Source organism: Octopus sinensis, linkage group LG20, assembly GCF_006345805.1.
Source record: "Octopus sinensis linkage group LG20, ASM634580v1, whole genome shotgun sequence".
Classification (NCBI taxonomy): Eukaryota; Metazoa; Mollusca; class Cephalopoda; order Octopoda; family Octopodidae; genus Octopus; species Octopus sinensis.
This window is the reverse complement of record NC_043016.1, coordinates 17,923,595-17,948,149: the sequence shown is the minus strand read 5'-3', so window position 1 is coordinate 17,948,149 and position 24,555 is coordinate 17,923,595. Positions and strand designations below refer to the sequence as shown.

Sequence of the window (24,555 nt, the reverse complement as noted above, 5' to 3'; positions counted from 1 at the left end):
TTTAGTAAAATAACTGTTAATATGAAGCTAGGGTTTAGGACACAAATTAACATAAAATTTTGATAAAAGTCTTTAATTTAGATAATTTTAACTCTTTTGTTACCATATTGCTGCTGAAATGCACTGCTTTTGTTTCAATTAATTTTCAAAATAATGAGGAATTTTGCAAAATAACTTTGTCACTATTAAGCTAGAGTTTTGAGACATAAATTAACATGAAAGTTTGATGAAAGGTTTTAAATTTAGATAACTTTAAAACAGGAAAATTGTATCATAGGAGATGGTGATGATGGTAATGATGATGTTGACAATGATGATGGTTATGTTGATGTTGATGATGATGATAGTTATGTTGATGTTGCTAATGGTTATGGTGATGATGATAGTTATGTTGATGTTGCTAATGGTTATGGTGATAGTTATGTTCATGATGATGGTTATGTTGATGATGTTGATGATGTTGATGGTTGTTGATGTTGATGATGTTAATGGTTGATGGTGATAGTTATATTGATGTTGCTAATGGCTATAACAATTGTTATGATGATGGTGATGGTTATTTTGTTGATGATGATGGTAATGGTTATGTTGATGATAATGGTCATGTTGATGATGATGATTATGATGGCGATGGCAATGACATCACTGTTGTCAACAATGCTGCCGCTGCTGCCACTGCCACCACCACCACCACCACCACCACCACCACCACCACCAAACAAAAACCGACGGTGAAGTTGACTTACCTCAATTTCTTGATATGAATTTGACATCATAGCAATTAACATATTGATTAAAACAATGATAGCCATGGCATGGTATGCCATGAACAAGATTTCGCCCATTAATTCTGTAAATTTCGGTCCATCTTCAATCTTGATATCTTTTAGCTGAGTTAAGCTAAACAACGACCAGAACAGAGTTCCATAACTAGCCCCAAGCCTGAAAAAATAAAAACAGAAATAATAATAACAACAATAAATAATGACGACGACAATGATGAGGATAAATAATAATTAATAATAATAATAATAATAATAATAATAATAATAATAATAATAATAATAATAATAATAATGACATGTCAGAGTCGGCCAGTATTTACACTGGACAATATGTCGGCATTATAAAATCAAAACCGCTGACAAATGGTATAAAAACCATCCTGAAGATGTGACTGAGGGAGAAAATGTGTCGATTCTCCGGGACTTCCCCGTACATACCAACAAAACTATAAAGGCTAATAAACCGGATATTATTATAAAAGATCAGACAACATAAGGTGTGTTTATTAATTGACATGAGTATTCCTTGCGATCACAATATAGCGGCAAAAGAATTTGACAAAAAATGTGGCATCTCAAGGCGACTACAGTACCAGTGATTGTAGGATCTCTAGGAATGATTAAAAAAAGGTACTGAAACCTATTTGAAAATGATTCAGGCTTACCATCCCTACAGGAAGTGCAAAAAATCATGTTAACTGGAATGACTCATGTACTGAGAAGAGCATTATCACTGTGAAAATAACATCCATCCATGAATTCATTTATTTATTAATTTTTAAATACATATTTTATCTGTGAATTTGCGATTGTGATCTGGGAATGCATACAATGCCCTTCTCTGCCCTAGGTTTATGGAAAACACTCGGCGAGAAACGGAAGAAAATTTGAAGAAAGAAGGAAAAAATAATAATAATAATAATAATAATAATGATAATAATAATAATAATAATAATAATAATAGTAATAATAATAATAATAATAATAATGATGATGATGATAATAATAATAATGATGATGAGGATGATGATGATGAAGAAAGCAAATAGAGGAAAGGGACTGATAATTGTTGAAGACTGCATATGTATCGAATTCAGGGGCTTAATAAGATATGTATCTCAAAGTAAGGAAACCTTGCTAGTGTCAGTTAGGAATGGGGGAGTATAGAAAGCAGGGAAAAAAGGAAAAAACGAAAGAAGAAGTACAAAAAGGACATGAAAAAACAGTATGCAACAAGTGACTACACAATCAATTCCATGTAGCCACAACAGAAGTTGCAGGAAAGCATAGGTGGGATTGGCTGAAGAAAGGAGCATTGAAAAATAGAGATTGAGAGCACCATTCTGGCTGCACAAGAGTTTCAACAAAATAATAACAATAATAATGATTTCATTTATTTGCCACAAGGGCAAAGGATGAGGGGGACAATACAAAGACAAAAGACATAAAGTTTGGGGGTTTACCTATAATGAAATGATAAAAAAAAATAATAATGATGATAATAATAGAAATGTACCCCAGTAGTTATAGGTGCATTAGGAGCTATCCCTAAAGATCTGAACAGATGGATAGAGGAAATAGGCATAAAACCCAGTTTAGTACAGCTGCAGAAAACGGTTATTAGGGACAGCTAGGATACTTAGGAGGGTTCTTGGCATCTAAGGTTACTTGTAGCCTGATGTTAGGATTCTTTTCTTTTCCAACAGTCGAATTTGTTGAGTGTATAATAATAATAATAATAATAATAATAATAATAATAATAATAATAATGATAATAATAATCCTTTCTACTATGGACACAATGTTCGGAATTTGAGGGGAGGGACATGGTTGATCACATCGATCCCAATACTTAACTGTTACTTATTTCCTTGACCCCAACAGGATGAAAGGCAAAATTGACTTTGGCGAAATTTGAACTCAGAACATAAAGACAGACGAAATTCCACTAAGCATTTTGCCTGGCGTGCTAATGATTGTACCAGCTCACCGCTTTAATAACGATGATAATAATAATAATAATAATAATCCTTTCTACTAGAGGCATAAGGCCTGAAATTTGAGTGAAGGGGCCTAGTTGAATATATCAACCCCAGTGCCCAAGTGATACTTATTTCAGTGACCCTGAAAGGGTGAAGGGCAAAGTCGATCTCAACAGAATACTAATACTACTTCTACAACTTTTTAATAATAATGATAAAATGACTGCAACATATGTTGGAGAAGCCATGCTTTATTTTCTGAAAAGACCCTCCTCACTGTTGTAACAACAAGAAACATGTTGCAGAGATACGATTGCTTTATTTGGTTAAAATGTTCGACTTCTGTGTATACAGAAAGCATATGAGTAAACATGTTTGTATTTATTGCAAAATAGATACAACTTAAGTTTCCACTAATGCACCTAAACCAGTTATAGCAAATTTTGTAGCAGTCATATTGTGCTAAAGCTTAATAAAATAGAAGCAAAATTAAAAGATAGCCTGGAGCAAAGGAACAATACATTGGAGATTGGAGAATCATAAACTTATATCTACACTACACCAAACAGTCATATAAAAGCACCTTGAAGAAATGTAAGACTAACAGAGAAGAAGAAAGTAAAGAAATAAGAAAAAGAAAAATCTGAATACACTATTGAATGTACCAAAATTTATAATGTACAATAATAAAAAGATGCTATAAGTAGAAACAGAACAACATTTATGAATACAGTAATCTCTCATCATATGGTGGTTCACCTATCACGGTTTATTATTTAGATCGTTAGCCACTACACACAATTTTTTTCACTCCTTGTTTTTTCTGTGTACCTTTCTGTAGAAGAGCGTAGGCTCGAAACGTAAAAGACTTTTACTATTCCTGAGCGCTATACTAATACATCTGTTTGTTTTGTACACCACCTGTCTTAGTCTTTTGCTTTTTTACGTAAACTTTCCCTTTGTTATTTAAGCTTATGTTGATTCCTCCATGGTGTTGTTTCGCATTTATAAGGAAATAAATATATAGAAATTATAAAAGTAATAATAATAAAAAAATACACAGTATAGTACTGTTTCTACTTTGTGGATTTTCACCTATCACAAGAAGTTTTGGAACGTAATACCTGTGTTAATCGAGGGATTACTGTAACTACATACAAATAAGAAAAAATAAAAAAAAGGGAAGTTCTCACAAATCTACGGAGGCATTTCAACAGACCCCATTCAGAAATGGAAGAATCAATACAAAAAGATGATACTACAGAGTAATTAAAAACTCAAAATATAATGAGACTAACCATAAAGGCATGCATTTACATTATCAATGTCTTTGAAAATTGGATTTCCTATATATAAATCAAAGGGTTATCTCTGGTTTAGGTAGAAGGTAAAGTTACTTTCTTGAGTCACACCGACTCATAAGGGCCAGTTCCCTGGATTCCATGGTGTATGAACTCCCCACTTGGATGGGAAGCCAGTCCTTTGTTGGATTACTTATTTTTGCCAGCTGAGTGGACTGGAGCAACGTGAAATGAAGTGCTTTGCTCAAGAACACAATGCATCGCCTGATCCAGGAATCAAAACCACAATCTTACAATCAGAAGTCCAACACCCTAACCACTAAGCCATGTGCCTTCATTCTGGTTTAGATGCACAAATTTCGCTTGAATTGGGCATCAAAAACAATATTTACAACACGGAAGTAGGCCATTACCACTAGAAATACTGGTTTCAAATTTTGGCACAAGGCTAGTAATTTTGGGGAAGGCATTAAATCAATTACATAGACCCTTAATACTAAACTAGTACTTATTTTACTGACCCTGAAAGGATAAAAGGTAAAGCTGACCTTGGTGGAATTTGAACTCAGAATGTAAAAGCAGACGAAATACTGCAAAGCATTCTGCTTGGCATGATAATGATTCTGCCAGATTACCACCTTACCGCCCCTTCCGAAATATTGAAAGGAATATCCAGGTATTCTTTAATATAGATGACAGGTGTCACTTAGGGGAAACTCCTGAAACAAAATGCCTTATTGTATTACGATAGCTCTGATAATAAATATAGCAAAGCCTGGAGATGCAATACAATAATAATAATAATAAAGCTACATTCAGCCCCTAAGAGTCATCTACTTCAAGAAAAACCTCCCTAGTGACCATTTCAAACTCTATCCACTTTAGAAAATTACTATACAACTTAACTTACGCCTACCTAGCTGTTGAACTAAATGTATTCTAGTAGCTGAGGATTGTACTTTTTCAGTCCATTTTCAATTAGTACAAGTCGAGTGAAACAAACATTTCTAAAAGAATGTAAGAAGAGGCGCAGGCATACTCCAGAATATGGTGGTGCTAAGATTTGTAGACACTGTTAGGACAGCCTCACACAGTTTTGATGCTCTAATAATTCTTCCAATACACCAGTTATAGTTCTTTCACTTATTTATTTAGTTGTATCAAGAGAAATTAGAAGCATTTGCAGTCATTTTGTTACATTAAACATTAAAACTAGGAAGGTAATAAAAACTGTGTGAGAATGTACAAAAGTAAATTATAGAAAACCAAGGTGATTTGGGAATATCAACAACTTAAAAACAACAACAAAAAAACCCCCAGAATGATTAGAGCAAGATAGTAATTAAAAAAAAGGTACATTTGGAAGCATTTAGTGTTATTCACTCCCCCTGTATGATTGAGAACTTGGTTTGGCTGGGTTAACATAACCCATATTTCTATTTCCTTATTGCTGTTAATATTGGGAGTTGGTACAGCCGAAAGTGAGCATTAATATCATTTATGTGGGACAAGACATATAATGATAATATGTAGCAAGTGAATAACAGGAGGGTGAAAAATATCATTAGTTGAAATGGATTTTAATTATCATCGTATAAGATTATTTTTCTGAGTTCCTGTTATACAATGATTAGTTTCATTTCTGTTATCCATTCTGTAGGTAGTTAACTTCATCATTTGTTGACTGCTAGAAGACTAGTGAAAAAAGGAGAGAAAGAGTAAGAGGGTCTACTTTTCTCTGTTGATAAATCAAGAGGATGAGGGTTGTGTAGTTGTATGATGACAATCCATAAATGAAGAGAGAGAAATAAATGCTCTTCAGTGAGGCAAGGTCAATTTTATATTCCATCCTTTCAGAGCAGATGAAATAAAATACTAGTCAATCACTGGAATCAGTGTAATTGACTAAACCTCTCCCCAAAATTTGCAGACCTTGTGCCTATAGTAGAAAGAGTTATTATTATTATCATTATTATTATTATTATTATTATTACTACTATTATTATTATTAATTCTTTTTATCCTGGAGTTTTGCAAGCATAGTGGGTTTGCTGCCTGCAGCCTATGGTACCATGCTATCTGTTCTTTTTAACTAATACATTCCTGATTATTCTGACCGTACCAAGGAGGCAAACCTTTAGTAACAGTTCTACCGGGTACTCTATTCCAATTTCCTTTATATTCCTCTTGATGCCTTCTGATACTGTTCCCAAGGACCCAACAATAATTGGCACTATCTCCACCCTCTTCATTTTCCATAGCAGGGCTATTTCATACTTAAGAGAGATGTATTTATTTTTTTGCCTTTCTTCTTGATTATTCGTGGGTCAAAGGGGAATGCAACATTAACAATACAGCACATGTGGTGCCCCTTGTCCACCACCACTAGGTCCGGTCTGTTATGCTCTAGCACCTGACCTGTTTGGATTGGGAAATCCCAGAGGATTTTGCTAGTCTCTGACTCCGTCACTCTCTGGTTTGTGCTCATGCCACATCTTGCCTCTCTCTTGTCCTCACTTTTTGTACAGTTTCCAATGTAGCACTTTTGCTACCTCATCATGTTGCCACAACTTCCAATAGTTTTGGGCAAGTCTAGGGCAAATAGTTTGTGATTATTATTATCATTATTATTATGATTGTAACTCATGATTTGAAGCATGCATGAAGATCTCTCTCTTACATGAAAATGATTTATGAACATTATAGAAAATATGTTCAAAAACTGAATATGGATACAATTGCTTTAAGGATGCTATTTTCTGGGAATCATTTATGCCTATTCTTATTGGTAATCTGTCAATATCTTTTTAAGAACTGCTTGGTATCATTCCTGCTGTATCAAAAGAAATAGAATGATGGATACATTCCTGAACTGTCATAATTTTTTTGTTCAACAGACTTCCATAGCTAGTTTCAACTTGTTCCTGCACAACATTATAATCTCATATCATCATCATCAGCGTCGTTTAACATCCGCTTTCTATGCTAGCATGGGTTGGACGATTTGACTGAGGTCTGGCGAACCAGATTCCAATCTGATCTGGCAGAGTTTCAACAGCTGGATGCCCTTCCTAATGCCAACCACTCCGAGAATGTAGTGGGTGCTTTTACGTGCCACCGGCACGAGCGCCAGTTAGGTAGTACTGGCAATGGCCACGTTCAAATGTGCTTTCAGTCCAGCGGCACTGGCAATGATCTCACTCAAATGTTTTTTTCATGTGCCACCAGTACAAGTGCTTGTAAGGCGACGCAGGTAACGATCACGCTCGAATGGTATCTACATAGTTTTTGTTTTCTGCCTTTTCTTACCCAACAGATACCATGAGTTAAAATAAATTCCTCCAAAATTCACTGATGGTACCAAACAAATAACCGACTTTGAGATTCACTATCTGCACAATTTTAGCTGCAAGTAACCTCATTGTCAGTTATGCTCTTATTTTCTCATTTTCTCTTATTTACCTCCCAGCTGATGAAAGAACTCAAATAATTTGTCTTATTTAACTTGCACGTGTCGGAAGAAATAGAGTAATTTGTCTTATTTTCCTCATTTTCTCTTATTTAACCCCCACTCACTGACAGAAATTGAATAATCAGTCTTATTTTCCAAATTTTTTCTCTTGGTTAACCCCAGATCGTAAAAAAAAAACATACTCCCAAAACACAAAAAACAAAAGAACAAAGCTGAACATCTTATCTGATAAATAGAATGTTCTTATTTTTCTTAAAAACCTGAATTAATTCAACCTCATTTTTACTTTCCCATCTGATGCAGTAGTTTCTCTTTCCTTTCCTTTTCCTTTGGAGCACAGATAATTACTTAATGTTCCATGTAAGGTATCAATAAGGCAAAAGTTCACAGCCTGTTAAAGTTTAGTATTCAATAATGCATTTGAGATATGTATCACACCATCAAAAATCTGTATAACTGTTCAATGTAAAATGTAGGTCAGAGGGTCAAATCTAGTTACAAAAATGTACGTTACAAAAATGTGTAGACGTACATTTTGATATCTGTGTATCACTATGAGTTCTTAAAGATACCATGTTTATGTTATTAGGGAATTAATAAACCATTTAAGTATTTTTGTTTTTTTACACCATAAAACTAAATAAAATATTTTTGTATTATAGACAGTGCATTTTTTCTTTCACTCACTGCAGTCTTTGGTCTGCAGTCACTGGCCATGCTGGATTACTGGTGTGAAGATTACTTATTTTTAGTATCTAGAACTTATCTACCTCAACTGTGGCTTTGTTGCCATGTTGTGTCTCTGTCATCAGGGCCCATCAAATGGTTTTCATTCCCTCATGTCTTAAAGCACATAACAATGCAATTTTCGTGCTAAGCATAGAAGAACTGGTCAAGAACCAATTTTACTATACGCACATCAGTTGCAATGCCCCTCCTAGGCACTAACATAACCAGAGTGTGTGCTGCCCAGGGTGGCCCTTCCGTTTGCCAGCCCTGGACCCCACAAAAAACACGTTGCCTACAGCAGACCCAAAAGTGGTACCCCTTTAAAAGTGCCACCCCTACTGCCCTCCCTCTCAGCTACGCAAGTGCTTCTAAGCATCTCTTCTAGGTTACTAACTAGCTCTCCTTCTAGTCTTGAATTTCCTCCCACTCTTTCCTTACTAAACCTTATTAACTGTAACATAATGATCCTTTTCTAGGCTTTCTACCACCATCGGTTATTGTTGGTTGCCTCTGTAAACTTCCTCTTAATTAGTTCTCTAATCCAATCTCTGCAAACTTGATGTTTTGGGAAAGACATTTTCAGTTTCCAGCAATTGTGTCTCTGTCTATGCAGCCTTTCTAGGCTGACTGAACAGATCACGAATTTCTAGTTGGTGCAGTAGACTAATTTGAATTCTAGACACCCTATGCTATTCCTGTTTCCTGACTTACATAATACTTCATCTAGATCCAGTCTAGATGACTGATGCTAACTACCCATGATGTGGGTGCATTCTAGAAATTTCAGTCAGTTGCAAACATCTGAGCAGATTTGGGAGACTCTTATACCTGATCTCCTTATCAGCTAGCCACACACAATCCAAACATACATCCGCCAATGAAAAGGATTTCTGGGGAAAACTTCTAGACACCTGAAGAAATCTGGCTGCCCTGCCCCTATTAAAGTGCAAGAAGCTATTGGTCTGAAGGCATTTATTGTTATTGGTTTTAATGTCCAGGGCCTCCAACTTACTGTTTGGGTTCAGAAAGATTGACTATATATAGAGATTTGAACCTTTCTGAAACAACACTGCTACTCTGACTTCTATTCCTGGTCAGCTCAGAGATGTATAGATCTCAAATTCCTTGAAAAATGGATCCCTTAGCAATCTTGGTCTCACTGATGGCTAACACATCCATAGCTAATGACCTGACATCATTGAGCAAGCACTCCTGCTTCCAAGATGTCCTCAGGCTACATACATTTATACAATCCATTCCTAATGCTGTTATGTTTAGGTCTGTTCAAAGCCAGCAATTTTGATGGAGAGGGGTTCAAGTTGATCACATCAACTCTAGTAACTGATTGGTTCTTTATTTTATCAACCCTGGAGAGATGTAAGGCAATGCTGACCTTGGTGGGATTTGAGCTCAGAACATAAAGAGTCATAAGAAATAGCACTAGGCATTTTGTCTGATGTGTTTCACTGCCTTCAGATAATTTTTGCACCATTTACCCATAGTAAAGTAGATGCTAACACACTTGGTGTAGTAAGCTAAGATATTCTAATTTAATTTTCTGCCTTAGTGATGAAGAAAAAGTTACAATTATGTGTAATGTTTAACCATTTAGTATTCAAACTGTTCATATCCGACCCAAATATTCTACCGGTTTTATGTTCAAACTGACTAGATCAGGCCTCTCACAACTATCATGTAATGTCATTCTAAAAGTAAACAATCACACCATTGAAATCTCAAAGCTATGAAATAATGGATGATAAATTGAAAACAATGTTAATTAAATAAGCTTTACATTTGATAGAATAATCTGAATGCTGAGGGGTTAATAATAGTTAAGCAAAGCAAAAGGAGGTGGCATTCCCTGGAATAATAATTAAATATAAAATATAAGTAGGGAGTAAGTTTCATTTTTTTAATATTTGCTTTGGTCAGTATGATGATAACTTCAATCTCAAACCAACAGGACAGACATGGAATTAAACAACAACAAAACAACATCACCACCATCAACAACAACCACAATAACACTAATAACAATTGGGCTTTCTTTGAAAAGATGAAAAAGGGATCACCCATTACTACACACACACACAATGTAATGTACTTCTATTTAAACAAACACACACACACACACACATATATAGGTGCAGGAGTGGCTGTGTGGTAAGTAACTTGCTTACCAACCACATGGTTCCAGGTTCAGTCCCACTGCGTGGCACCTTGGGCAAGTATCTTCTGCTATAGCCTTGGGCCGACCAAAACCTTATGAGTGGATTTGGTAGACAAAAACTGAAAGAAGCCCACCATATATATATATATATGTATGTATATGTTTGTGTGTCTGTGTTTGTCCCCCCAACATCGCTTGACAACCAATGCTGGTGTGTTTACGTCCCCGTAACTTAGCAGTTCGGCAAAAGAGACCGATAGAATAAGTACTAGGCTTACAAAGAATAAGTCCCGGAGTCGATTTGCTCGACTAAAACGGTGCTCCAGCATGGTCGCAGTCGAATGACTGAAACAAATAAAAGAATAAAAGAATATATATGAACAAGAAAAAACTGAAACAAAGTAAAGATTATATATATATATATACTTACGTTGAAAATGCTCGATTTCCTGGGTTATTGCTTGGGTTGTAGTACCAATATAGCTGATTTAGACCACACGCAAATGACGTTAAAACCAAGAAGAATATAAATAAAAACTTTGCAATATCTATCAACATGCAACCTAATGATATTTGTAATGGCCCGAGGTGTTGATTCGCTTGAAACAAAAATATAATTCGAGCAAAACTAAAAACATTTGCTACTGCAAAAAGTCCTTCAGATATAAGTGTTGGGTCATTGACTGGCCAGTTTTTCCTTTGCATGTTATCGGGTCCATATTTCCCTGATTCTACTTGAATATAAGCCACGATTCGTAATGAGAATGTAGCCAGGTAAAGTGATAACATTATAAAATCAAGCCAATTCCACCATTGGCGAACATATGCTTTTAGCCCTTCTTCCCAAAGTTGTTTGCATTCAGCCCATATGAAACCTGGTGAAAAAAAAAAGAAAGAAAAGAAAAGATATCTTTTAGTAAGACAATTTCAGAAAAATAATGATTTCAAATTTTGGCACAAAGCCAGCAATTTAGGAGGAAGGATAAGCTGATTATATCATCTTCAGTGTTCAAATGGTATTTATTTTATCAACCCTGAAAGGATGAAAGGTAAAGTTGACATCAGTGAAATTTGAACTCAGAATTTAAAGATGGACAAGATGCTACTTAGCATTTTGTCCTCGCGTTTTGTCTTGTGTGCTAATGTTTCTGCCAGCTTGCCACCTCATAATTTCAGATAATATTCTTTTCTACTCTAGGCACAAGGCCTGAAATTTTTGGGGAAGGGGCCAGTCAATTAGATCGACCCCAGTACATAACTGGTACTTAATTTATCAACCCTGAAAGGATAAAAGGTAATGTTGATCTTGGCGGAATTTGAACCCAGAACGTAAAGGCGGATGAAATGCCACTAAAAATTTTACCTGGGGTGCTAACATTTCTGCCAGCTTGTCACCTTCTGATATTCTTTTCTACTCAAGGCACAAAGCCTGCAATTTTTGGGAAGAGGGCCAGTCGATTAGATTAATCCCAATATGCAACTGGTACTTAATTTATCGACTCTGAAGGGATGAAAGGCAACATTGACCTCAATAGAATTTGAACTCAGAACATGAAGACAGACGAAATACTGCTAAGCATTTCTCCTGGCGTGTTAATGTTACTGCTAGCTCGCCACCTTAATTTCAGAAAATATTAAAATATTATTTTGATTAAGACAAAAGAGAAAAGATAGCAAGAAATAATGTGTATTGGGAATAAATGGCTTTATAAACATGACAGAATTTGCTGAGATATTATTTTGATGCTAATATATGAAGCATACAATAAACTGTTTTGACAAAGCCATTGATAAATAAGGTCTGTAATGACTATGAAATGTTCGGGTCACCGATTTGTCATGATCAATAAACATTGGTAGTCACCAGTTTGTAACAATCATGTTGCAATGATCAATGAACCTTGGAATTGCCAATTTGTAAGGGTTAAGAGTATCACTTTATATGTGGGCATGTTTTCAAGTTGGCATCACCAGTTTGTAGAGGTTAAGTGCAAGATCCAATTTGAACAGTTTTTAACAAGGTGAAAAAGGTGAAGTTGGCTAAGGCTTTGGTAATATTATAATCTTCTGGTTTCAAACGAGTCATGATAAAGAACATCAAGAAATACCAAATTAAAATTGACTGCCACATTTATTTCACCGCTAATAGAAGATACAGTGAACTGGTACACATGAATAATTCTGTTAATAAAAATGCATTGGTTCCTCTTGCAGATTGAACATGAAGATGCGTGTGGGAAAAACACGGAGCATGGGGACAAAATGGCAAAAATCTCTGCTGACAGTTCTCTCCTCACGGCGAATGTGTAGCAGAATAAAACGTGCTCTCTGCCAAAGATCTGAACTTCACTGTGTCGACCGACCTCATTGAAGAAAATAGTGGGAAAAGGCCTCCTTAAATAGCTAAGGGTAGGCTCAAAAAGGACCACACTTTTGTGGTCAGACATGAGGTCTCATTGAATGACTTAATGCATCCAATAGGCATGAACAGTTATGGTCATGTGACCACCTGCAGAAAGCAATGGCGATGAGCCAAAATGTGGGTACTTAAAGATAAAGCGACAAACTGTGAACATGCTTGCTACAAGTTTATAAAACAAAGGAAGTCACCAATTATGGCAATCATGTGTAAAGATATTAGGCACTGAATAAATGAGTGAAAGAGAACAATATTAATTGGTAGCTGAGATGTTCGTTTATTTTTATTTCATTATCATCATTACAACAACTAGAATTGTGTTTCAGTACAATGCTAGTCACACTGATTTACTTTCGGTATTAAATGTATTGGTTTTTTTTTTTCTAATTACTTTCCATATCTAACACTTTCTTCTTTTAAGTATTTTCAATAGCAAATAATTCTATTCTTTAAATAATACCATTATCCAAATACATTTGTTCTTTAAATAATTTCATTATTGAATATTAGTGTTCTTTAATTACTTTCATTCTTCAATATCTGTCTTTAAAATAAACACATAAACTGCTGTGTTAGTTTTCTACCTGTTTCATAAGGTGAATATTTGGGAAAATGTGTAATGCATCAGTGACGTTAATAATGTTGTACACACGCACCATCGATTTTCCGGCAATTAATGGTCCGACACCTCCTTTAATCCAGATATATTGCGAGGAGGAACTTGAAATCTCCATAACCACCAGTCTAGTTCCCTGAGTGACTTCATGTGATGTCATGTGTAGTGTGTGTTTACATGCAATATTTATACTATATTTATTAGTGGCAGTACCAAAATTTTGAGAGATCCTCTGCTTATTAAGGCTTAAAGTTTCCCTTTAGCTTTGGCTCTGAGAGGTAAGAGACATGATAGTGTCAGTGTTTGTGTCAAACATAAATATTATGTTTATGTTTGGCACAGGAGTGGCTGTGTGGTAAGTAGCTTGCTTACCAACCACATTGTTCCGGGTTCATTCCCACTGCTAGCACCTTGGGCAAGTGTCTTCTACTATAGCCTTGGGCCGACCAAAGCCTTGTGAGTGGATTTGGAAGACGGAAACTGAAAGAAGCCTATATATATATATATATATATATATATATATATATGTATGTATAAATATATATACACACACATATATATATATATATATGTATATATATGTGCATGTATTTGTGTGTCTGTGTTTGTTCCCCCCCCCCCAACATGCTTGACAACCGATGGTGGTAGTTTATATCCTGTAACTTAGTGGTTCGGCAAAAGAGACTGATAGAATAAGTACTAGGCTTACAAAAGAAAAAGTCCTAAGGTTGATTTGCTCGACTAAAGGCAGTGCTCCAGTATGGCCACAGTCAAATGACTGAAACAAGTAAAGAGAGAGTATTAATCCTTTCTACTATAGGCACAAGGCCTGAAATTTTTGAGGAGGGACTTGTTGATTACATTGCCTCCAGTGCTCAACTGGTACTTATTTGGTTAACCCTGTAAAGATGAAAAGCAGTTAACTTTGGTGGAATTTGAACTCAGAACGTGAAGACATATGAAATGCTACTCAGCATTTTGCCTGATGTGTTAATGACTCTGCCATCTTGCTGCCTTCAAACATAAGCATTAATAAAGTGGAACTGCTTAAAAAAAAAATAAAAGATGGATGAGTGTTGCTGTACATGTGCCATATAATTAGTAATTAGTCTATAAATTAGCAGGTTGGAGCTGATGAATTATCATTAATTAAATGACGACAGATGATCCAGTGAAACAGTTAATCTCTCAAGGTTCTGGAACAAGAAATTCTGGAATATCAATGATATAGCTGTATATTTTTGTTCAGGATACCTTAGGGAGCCCTAATTTCTATATGCGCAAAAAAAAAAAAGCGATTTGAGGGCAAGAACAGCTTTTCTAATGTTTAAAATCTTAAACTTAATCATTCCAGGTTTGATTTCGAGGAAGGCTCTCTCTCTCTCTCTCTCTCTCTCTCTCTCTATCTCTTCTTTTACTTGACCCCATTTATATCCTGATCCCCATTTCTTGTGAGTATGTCTGGCATTTTTGACACTATCTTTCTCCTGCATTACTTAACCATCCCATTTATATTCTAATCCCTGTCCCTTGCGAGTTTGCCTGGCATTTTCCCACCATCTTTCTCCTGTTCTCTCTCTCTCTCTCTCTCTCTCTCTCTCTCTCTCCTCCTCCTGCTCATTCCTCAGGTTGGGTAACCATGTACCTCCTTTTCAGCAGCGCACCCGTTTCTGTCCTCATTTCTCTCTCATTTGCTGGGTATCCATATACCCCCCACCTACAACAAGGCACCTGTTTCTTCTCTCTGTTTCACTATAACTTTTTAGCATGGAATGAGGTACCATACCCTCAGATGTACCAATACTTATTCCACAAAATTGAACCTGGAATGTTTAAGCTTAAAATTCAAAACCACTAGGGAGTAACATTAGCATATTTGGTAATGTTAATCAGAGTTCATTTTGGTTTTATTTCTGAATTCTTTTTGTAACACCAACTAATATTTTTTCCTGTCAATCATCATTGATACCTGATTTTAATAGGCACTGACATAAAAAAGTCAATCTAATGGAATATTCTAGAACATTTTAGTGAGCATATAAAAACCCTAAGGTTCAGCTCTCTATAGGGAATTTTCTTATTTTGGCTGAAGGCTGTCTTTTAAGCCAAAAGATATTTTCAGACACCAACTTTTTCTCTAAGAGATTATTCTTGTTCTCACCAGAGGCTATGTATACTAAATTTATCTGTGATATTTCAACTCTCATCATTATCATCAACATTTAACATCCACCCTCCATGCTAGTATGGGTGGGACAGTACCACAAGAGCTGGCCGGGCAGAAGCCTGTACCAGACTTCTCTGACTGTTTTGGGAGGATTTTTACAGTTGGATGCCCTTCCTAACACCAACCACTCAGCAGAGTGCTCTCTGAGTGCACACACCCACCCACCTACCTACCTATCTATCTATTTACCTACCTACCTACCTGCTTACCTATCTATCTACCTACCTACCTACCGACCGACACACTGACCTACCTACCTACTTATCCATCTACCTATCTTCTCATATATTTGTGCGTGTGTATGTGTGTGCATGCACGTGCACACACACAGTGTGGTGAGAGAATAACCTCAAACCAGTGCTCTTTGAATGTAGTCGTTTGTTGATATTTGTTCTGCACTATGTTACACAGGCACTCCCTTGTCACCATCACAGTTGGAAATAAAATGAACAAATGATTGGTCTGTCAGAAATCTTTAAACTGACAACACTATTATATTACATTTTTGTAATACATTATAAGTAATTCTGATTGAACAAATTGCAAATTCATACATCGCTGCCCTTACACAAAGGATGAACGATTTCATTAACTGATCAAAGGATTCCAACAGGGTTACATCTCTCAGTCAACTCTTTCCTGATGTGTTGACATACTCTTACTCTCTTTTACTCTTTTACTTGTTCATCGTCATTTGACTGCGGCCATGCTGGAGCACCGCCTTTAAAATCGAGCAACTCGACCCCGGGACTTATTCTTTTGTAAGCCCAGTACTTATTCTCTCGGTCTCTTTTTTGCCGAACCGCTAAGTAACGGGGACATAAACATACAGCATCGGTGTCAGGCAATGCTAGGGGGGATAAAATCAGACACACAAACATACACGCACATATATATTATACATATATACGACGGGCTTCTTTCAGTTTCCATCTACCAAATCCACTCACAGGCTTTGGTCGGCCCGAGGCTATAGTAGAAGACACTTGCCAAGGTGCCACCACGCAGTGGGACTGACCCGGAACCATGTGGTTGGTAAACAAGCTATTTACCACACAACCACTCCACAATAAGAGTATCATAGTTATGATACTCTTATTGTTTGAAGTTGGTGACTTTTCCTTTCTCAGATAAGTGGGTGTTATCTAATTGTGTGGACAGTGGAAACATTAGTGGACAGAAGGAAGTGCAACGTTACATATCTGTGGGTAGAATCCCTGAGAGATGAGGTTGATTGCCTAAAAATCAATCCAGCAATTGACACTGGATGTCTTGAAATTGTGCAGATATGAGTGCAGTTATATTTGCTAGCAATTATTGAAAAATAATCATTGCTCTAAATGGGATGGTTGAGTAAAGAGAGAGAAAGATATTTAGTGTGATGCTTGGCCAACATGCAATTGAATCCATGCTGTATTTGTTACTTTATGCATTATACACGCACCCCTTTAATATTTACAGCTTCTAAGGCAGTGAGCTGGCAGAAACGCACACGAGATGAAATGCTTAGTGGTGTTTCATCTGACTTTACGTTCTGAGTTCAAATTCCACCGAGGTTGACTTTGCCTTTCATCCTTTCGGGGGTCAATAAATTAAGTACCAGTTGCATACTGGCGTAGATCTAATCAACTGGTCCCCTCCCCCAAAATTCCAGGCCTTGTGCCTAGAGTAGAAAAGAAAATTCACAGATTCTAAGGCAGTGAGCTGGCAGAAACGTTGGCACACCGGACAAAATGCTTAGTGGTATTTCGTCTGCCGTTACGTTCTGAGTTCAAATTCCACCGAGGTCGATTTTGCCTTTCATCCTTTCGGGGTCGATAAATTAAGTACTAGTTACGCACTGGAGTCGATCTAATCGACTTAATCCTTGTCTGTCCCCTCTATGATTAGCCCCTTGTGGGCAATAAAGAAATAAGAAATGTTAGCACACCGGATGAAATGCTTAGCAGTATTTCATCTGTCTTTGCGCTCTGAGTTCAAATTTCACTGAGGTTGACTTTGCCTGTCATCCTTTTAGGGGTCAATAAATTAAGCGATAGTTGTGTACTGGGATCAATCTAATCAACTGGCCCCCACACCCCAAGATTTTGGGCCTTATGCCTAGAGTAGAAAAGAATATTTACAGATTCACAATTTGTATAAACTGCATTTCTTGTAGACGATCAGCATAATGAGAATGTTGAACTTCTCTGAACTGCAAACAAACTATTCAGTAGAGACTTCCCACCCATGCCAGCATAGAAGGTGGACGTTAAATGATGATGATGATGATGATGTTCTAATTTTACTGTGTCTCCCTTCTTCTCTTTGTCTGCTCTTCCTCTTATATATACACATACAAATTTATGTCCAGCATCAATCCATCCATCCATCCAGTCCCCCACCCTCAGCAACACAAAACCTTTTAACTATGTCTGATGATTGTTGATTTTTCTGTTCTTATCTTGGAAGTTTTCCTGCATGAAACCATTCAGGACCTTAAATTGGCTGTCATAAAAAACTAGATTTATAATGTGTGTCATAAAAAAACTTTCTGGCTTCCAGTATGCAGAGTTCTCAACTGGTAGCAATTTTATGTACATATATATATATATATATATTATTATATATATATAATATATATGTATAATATATATATATATATACATATATACTTACATATATACATACATACATACATACTACATACATATAAATATATACATATATATATAATATATATACACCATATATATATATACCTATATACATACATATATACCTATATATATACATACATACATACATACATATTAGATGCATACACAGATTTATAAATGCACATACATAAACATGTAATAAATATGTCTGTCAACATATTGGTTATTTACAGTTATATGCTTATTTACACACATCATAATTTTATATATATATATATACACATGTATATATAAATCAATTGATGTTTTTCAGCTTGCTACCATTGTTGTTTAAGTTGGTATTAGTTTTTTTCTTTATATATTTTCATATATTTTCAAGTGTTGTTGTTATTTGTGAGCCCTTGTTGATGCCATTAAATAATTTCTGACTAAGTGCTCTTCATGGGTGAGGGAAGTGAATAATATATGTTGTTATAAGATGGAAGAAAATATTTATAAATTATGATAAAAATCAGTAAAAACCATCCGACAAAGAGTAATGTGACGCCAAATGCAGCTGCAGAACAGATGCATATATATGCATGTAAATGTGCTACTGTATGAATATATACATATGTGTGGGTGTTTATGAATGGCTATTGATACACAAATGCACATACAGATGCATATGTGTGTGTGTAATATATATATATATATATATATATATATAATATATATATATATATATATATATATATATATATAAAGTTATCCAAACAGAAAGCACAAAAAAACACAACACGAGGACGTGGAACAAATATAGTATTGTTGGACGCTCAGGAAAGGAGGAGGGTTTAATGTTTCGAGCGGAGCTCTTCGTCGGAAACATAGGAGAAGGAAACATCCAGAGAAGGGAAGACGGAGGAAAAAAAATCGCCAACAATATATATATATATGCTTGTACATATATTCTTATATATTTATACACATACACACATTCACACATACACCCACGCACATGAGGAGGTTTTGAAATGTTCCTGGATTTAAGGGTATTGCAAAAGGCCTGCCTACCGAGTGTTTTTACAGGGCTTAGAAAAACTGAAGGGCTTCTACGATATGTGTGTGAATCTGAGAGGAGAATATTCATTTTCCTTTTTTCATTTGTGTCAGTCGAACAAATCGACCCCAGGACTTATTCTTTATAAGCCTATTACTTATCTTCTCAGTCTCTTTTGCCAAACAGTTAAGTTACGGGGATGTAAACACACCAACATCACTTGTCAAGTGATGATGGTGGGGGACAAATTCAGATACACAAACACCTTTTTGTATATATGCTATCAGTTAATGGTTTATAGCTGTTATCTCAACATGTCTTTCTAATCGGTATATCCTTACTACCTCTGAAGAGATTCATCTTATAAGGATTTTAATTTTATAAATTAATTATCTAAAGATTATTGAACCGAAATAGCTGTTAGAGATGCTGCCATATTTTATAATAAGTAATATTTTATTAATTACCTCTCCATTTTCTCCTTATTCTTTATATATATATTATATTATATTAAATTAGAGATAAAACCACTATTAGGCAAATCAAACAGTGAAAAACATAAGCCAATACATAAATTAATTTAAATATAAAAGTTAAAAATATATATATATCCCTCCTCTCCTTTCGGAGAGCACAAGCACCTACACGCACATATACACACACACGACAGTAACTTCCACCTACCGAATTCAATCACAAAGCTCCGTCAGCTCGGGCTATAGTGAAAGACACCTACCCAAAGTGCCACGCAGTGGACTGACCCGAAACCATGTAGCTAGGAAGCAAGCTCCCTAACAACACAGCCATGCCCATCTATATATACGATGGGCTTCTTTCAGTTTCCATCTACCAAATCCACTCACAAGGCTTTGATTGTCCCAAGGCTATACTAGAAGACACTTACCCAGGGTGCCATGCAGCGGGACTAAACCTGGAACCATGTGGTTGGTAAGCAAGCTGCATACCACACATCCACATTGAATAAAACCATAATAAACTGATCCTCCTGTATATTCTTTTACCCAAAGCCATGAACTTTTCAGAACTTCCTTGTGTGTGTGTGTGTGTGTGTGTGTGTGTGTGTGTGTGTATGTGTGTATGTGTGTGTGTGTATGTGTGTGTCTGTGTGTGTGTGTGTGTGTGTGTGTATGTGTGTATGTGTGTGTGTGTGTGTGTGTGTGTGTGTGTATACAGAGAGATAGACAATGTGACAGACAGAAGGAAAGGGAAAGAGAGGGTGGGGGAGGTATGTGTGTGTGTATATCAACACACACACACACACATATATATATATATGCATACACATATATATGCATGTTTATATATGCCTGTATACATTTGTTTACGTGTTATAAATTATGGACACACTAAAGGATGTAATGGACTCATTGGCAGACTATCGAAGAATATCTACTTCATATACAATAGATGCACTGAGCAGTTCATATGAGCACCTGAAATTGAGTCTCTTCAGTGCTCAGCTAACTCATTAGAAGTAGTTGATGGGTTTTGTTACATAGGAGATGTAATTAGCAATGGAGGTGGTTGCTGTGAAAGTATAGTTGCTAGAGTAAGAACTGGTTGGAGAAAGTTCAAAGAGCTACTTTCACTAATGATAAATAAGGATCTTTTCCCTAAGAATAAAGAGCAGATCGTATGATGTTTGTGTTAGAACTACAATACTTCCATGGTAGTGAGATATGGGCCTTGAATGCAGAGGACTTGAGAAAGCTGGAAAGAAATGAAACGAGCATGTTCCATTGGATGTGCAATGTGGGTGTATGTGAAAGAATTAGTACAAAGGTGCTGAGTGGAAAACTGAATATAAGAGGTGTCAGATGCTGTGTCCAAGGAAAAAGACTGCTTGTGTGAACACATGATGCATATGAATGAGGACAGCTGCATGAAGAAGTTGATTTAACCCTTTTGTTACCAACCTGGCTGAAACCGGCACTGGCTCTGAGTACAAATGTCTTGTTTTCAAAAGATCTGAATTAAAAACTTCCACCAAACCTTAGTCACAATTTATGTTCCTAACACTAGCTTAATGATAACTGATTTATTTTACTAAATTCTTTGTTATATTTAAAAATTAATTGTAAGAAACACAGAGCGTCTCAACAGAAATCCAGTAAGGAAAGGGTTGATGTGGGTAGGATCTGCAGAAGAAGAAGACATGGGATGAAGTGGTGGAAGCTAACCTCAGGACCCTGATCCTGATGGATGAGATGACAAAGGACGTTCTCAAAAAGACTCCCCCCTCTCAGCAATACTAAATCCTGGAAATGCAGTATTCTGGGTTCTCAATCCGTTACAGTGACTTTCTCCTTGTCTGATCATTCATCTGGATATCCTCATCCATCTGAGCCCACCCCACACAATATGAATAAATGAATATGCCCATCATTATAGCTGAGAGTCAGGGGCCTCATATATAACCATTACTATCCATCAACTGTGTCTTCATGCTTGTTTTTGGAGAAAAAGGGGCTGCTGGGCTCTGACTTCTCTTTCAAACTGATTGGCTGTCAGGGTTGTCTCCCTTAGTCTTTAACTCTTTACAGGCACTATGCAAGGCAGTTATAATTCCCATTCAATGTTGGCTTTATCATATAATCTGTCTTCCATAACTGTCAGTCCAGATTGCCTTCACAGTTATCCTGCTAATGTAGTTGAGGACGCTTTGTTGCCACTGCTCAATTTCAATTTCAGTTATGTATGACTTGAAGAGTATTTTGTGACACCAGCTCTTGGAATCTACCTTTGTTATTCACAAAGCAATTGAAAATCCCCATTATGATGTTGTTGTTGTTGTTGTTTGTTCCTTCTCGAGCCATGCCTGGCTCATAAGGGCTTGTTTTCTGGTTTCATTGGTATACAGGTTCCCCACCTGGACGGGACACCAGTTCGTCTCAGGTGAGCTGCAAGATGCAGTAAGAAAGAGTGAGAGAAAGTTGTGGCAAAAGAGTCAGCAGAGGTTTGCCATTACCTTCTGCCAGAGCCGTGTGGAGCTTAGGTGTTTCAGTCATAACCACACACATCGCCTGGTCTGTGATTCGAACCCATGATCCCTTGACTGTGAGTCCACTGCATTAACCACTAGGCCATGATGGATTAACCACTGCATTAACCACTCCCATGATGTTGGCCAAGCTTCACACTAAAAGGATGGTAGTGGAGAGAATAATGGAGGAAAGGAAGGATACAGGGAAAGAGAAAAGGAAGAGAATACCAAGGATTAGTGTGAGGGAGAAAGGTGGTAATGGCTGGGGTGTGTTGAGTTGTCGGATCCAATGATGAGGTAGGTTGATCCACTTGTCACATATATTGCCGAGAATCAAGTCCACAAAGCTATCATATTTAGGACATGGAATGTGCCACAGTCACTCCCCAAGACCATCCGACAGGAATTGTGGATGGAAAAAAAAAAGAAGAAGCTAAAACCACATCAAATGATTTGGACATATATGCAGGAAAAAAATATGTTGGATTGAAAGCTAATGTGAATTTGATGCGAATAATACTGTAATAAATAAGTTTTGAAGATGTATAATTCTCCGTTCTTTTTTATGATGCCTGGTATGTAGGTATGTCCATACACACACACACATGGCTCAGTGGTTAGAGCATTGAGCTCACATTTATGTTATAGTGAGTTTGATTCCTGGACTGGGCTGTGTGTTGTGTTCTTGAGCAAGACACTTTATTTCACGTTGCTCCAGTTCATTCAGCTGTAGAAATGAGTTGCGACGTCACAGGTGCCAAGCCGTATCAGCTCCTTTGCCTTTCCCTTGGATAACACTGGTGGTGTGGAGAGAAGAGGCCGGTATGCATGGGCAACTGCTGGTCTTCCATAAACAACCTTGCCTGGACTTGTGCCTCGAGGGGAACTTTCTAGGTTCAATCCCACGGTCAGTCATGACCGAAGGGGGTCTTTACCCTTTTACTTTTATATATATATATAATACATATATATATAAATACATATATATATATATATATATATATATATATATATATATATATATAAAACCATTAAATCAGGTGGTATGATAGATGAATACATATATATATATATATAATACATAATTTAACCCAGTGTTGCATTAGATTGTGTCTGTTTTGCATCCTATTTCATGTGATCTTAATTTTAGTATGGAAGAAATTATGTTTACATGTTTACTTTAATGTGTATGTTCAGCATTATACATTACAATTCTATATTCACAAATTAATGCGAATAAAGAAGGCTAGCTCATCAGATCACTTTGGCATCATGGTTACATGAGCAATTCAACTCTGTCTCTGTATGTATGTATGTATGTATATGTGCACTGGCTCAGGAAGGAAATTTGCTTAGGGGGTGCAAACCCAGGTCCACAAATATTTACAAACAAGGTCTTATTGTTTTTTGTTGTTATTTTTGTGTTAAATTCTTTGAGAAGGAACCTAACTTCAAGCTACTTTTTACGCATCGCTTTTTATTTACCGTTTTCTAAACCTGAGGAAAATAAGTAGGGCTGCAAATTTTGGTTCTGCACTCCACAAAAATTCTAGGGGGTGCACTTGCACCACCTGCACCCCCTTGTTCCCGGGCCCATGTATATGTGCATGCTGTAGTGATCAGGTTTATATGTGAATATATGCATATATTGTCAAGTAAATGGGTTTCTGCAATGAGTATTCCAGTTACTCCATCAAATCAACTGCCTACTGAGTGAATTAAATAAATAACTGATATATATATGTATTATATATATATACTCTTTTACTTGTTTCAGTCATTTGACTGCAGCCATGCTGGGGCACCAGCTTTAGTCGAGTAGAATCGACCCCAGGACTTATTCTTTGTAAGCCTAGTACTTATTCTATCGGTCTCTTTTGCCGAACCATTAAGTTACAGGGATGTAAACACACCAGCATCGGTTGTCAAGATATAGTGGAGGGACAAACACACACACACACATATATATATATACAATGGGTTTCTTTCAGTTGTCTACCGAATCCACTGACATGGTTTTAGTCTGCCCAAGGTTATAATAGAAAACACTTGCCCAAGGTGCCATGGTGTGGGACTGAACCTGGAACCATGTGGTTGGTAAGCAAACTACTTACCACAGAGCCACTGTTCATTTGATGGAATAACTGGAACATTCATTGCAGAAATCAA

The 24,555-nt window shown here is 36.4% G+C and overlaps 1 protein-coding gene across 2 annotated transcripts in view; it reads right to left on the bottom strand.

The window, feature by feature from the left end:
• Positions 1-24,555, bottom strand: part of LOC115222574 (transient-receptor-potential-like protein) — a 113,922-nt gene that overhangs the window by 28,571 nt on the left and 60,796 nt on the right. For both annotated transcript variants that reach the window (XM_029792849.2, XM_029792850.2), the window contains exons 4-5: positions 10,873-11,317; positions 747-942 (exon numbers count right to left, since the gene is read on the bottom strand). In XM_029792849.2, coding sequence (XP_029648709.1) covers positions 747-942; positions 10,873-11,317 — 641 coding nt within the window. The remainder of the gene's footprint in view (positions 1-746; positions 943-10,872; positions 11,318-24,555) is intronic.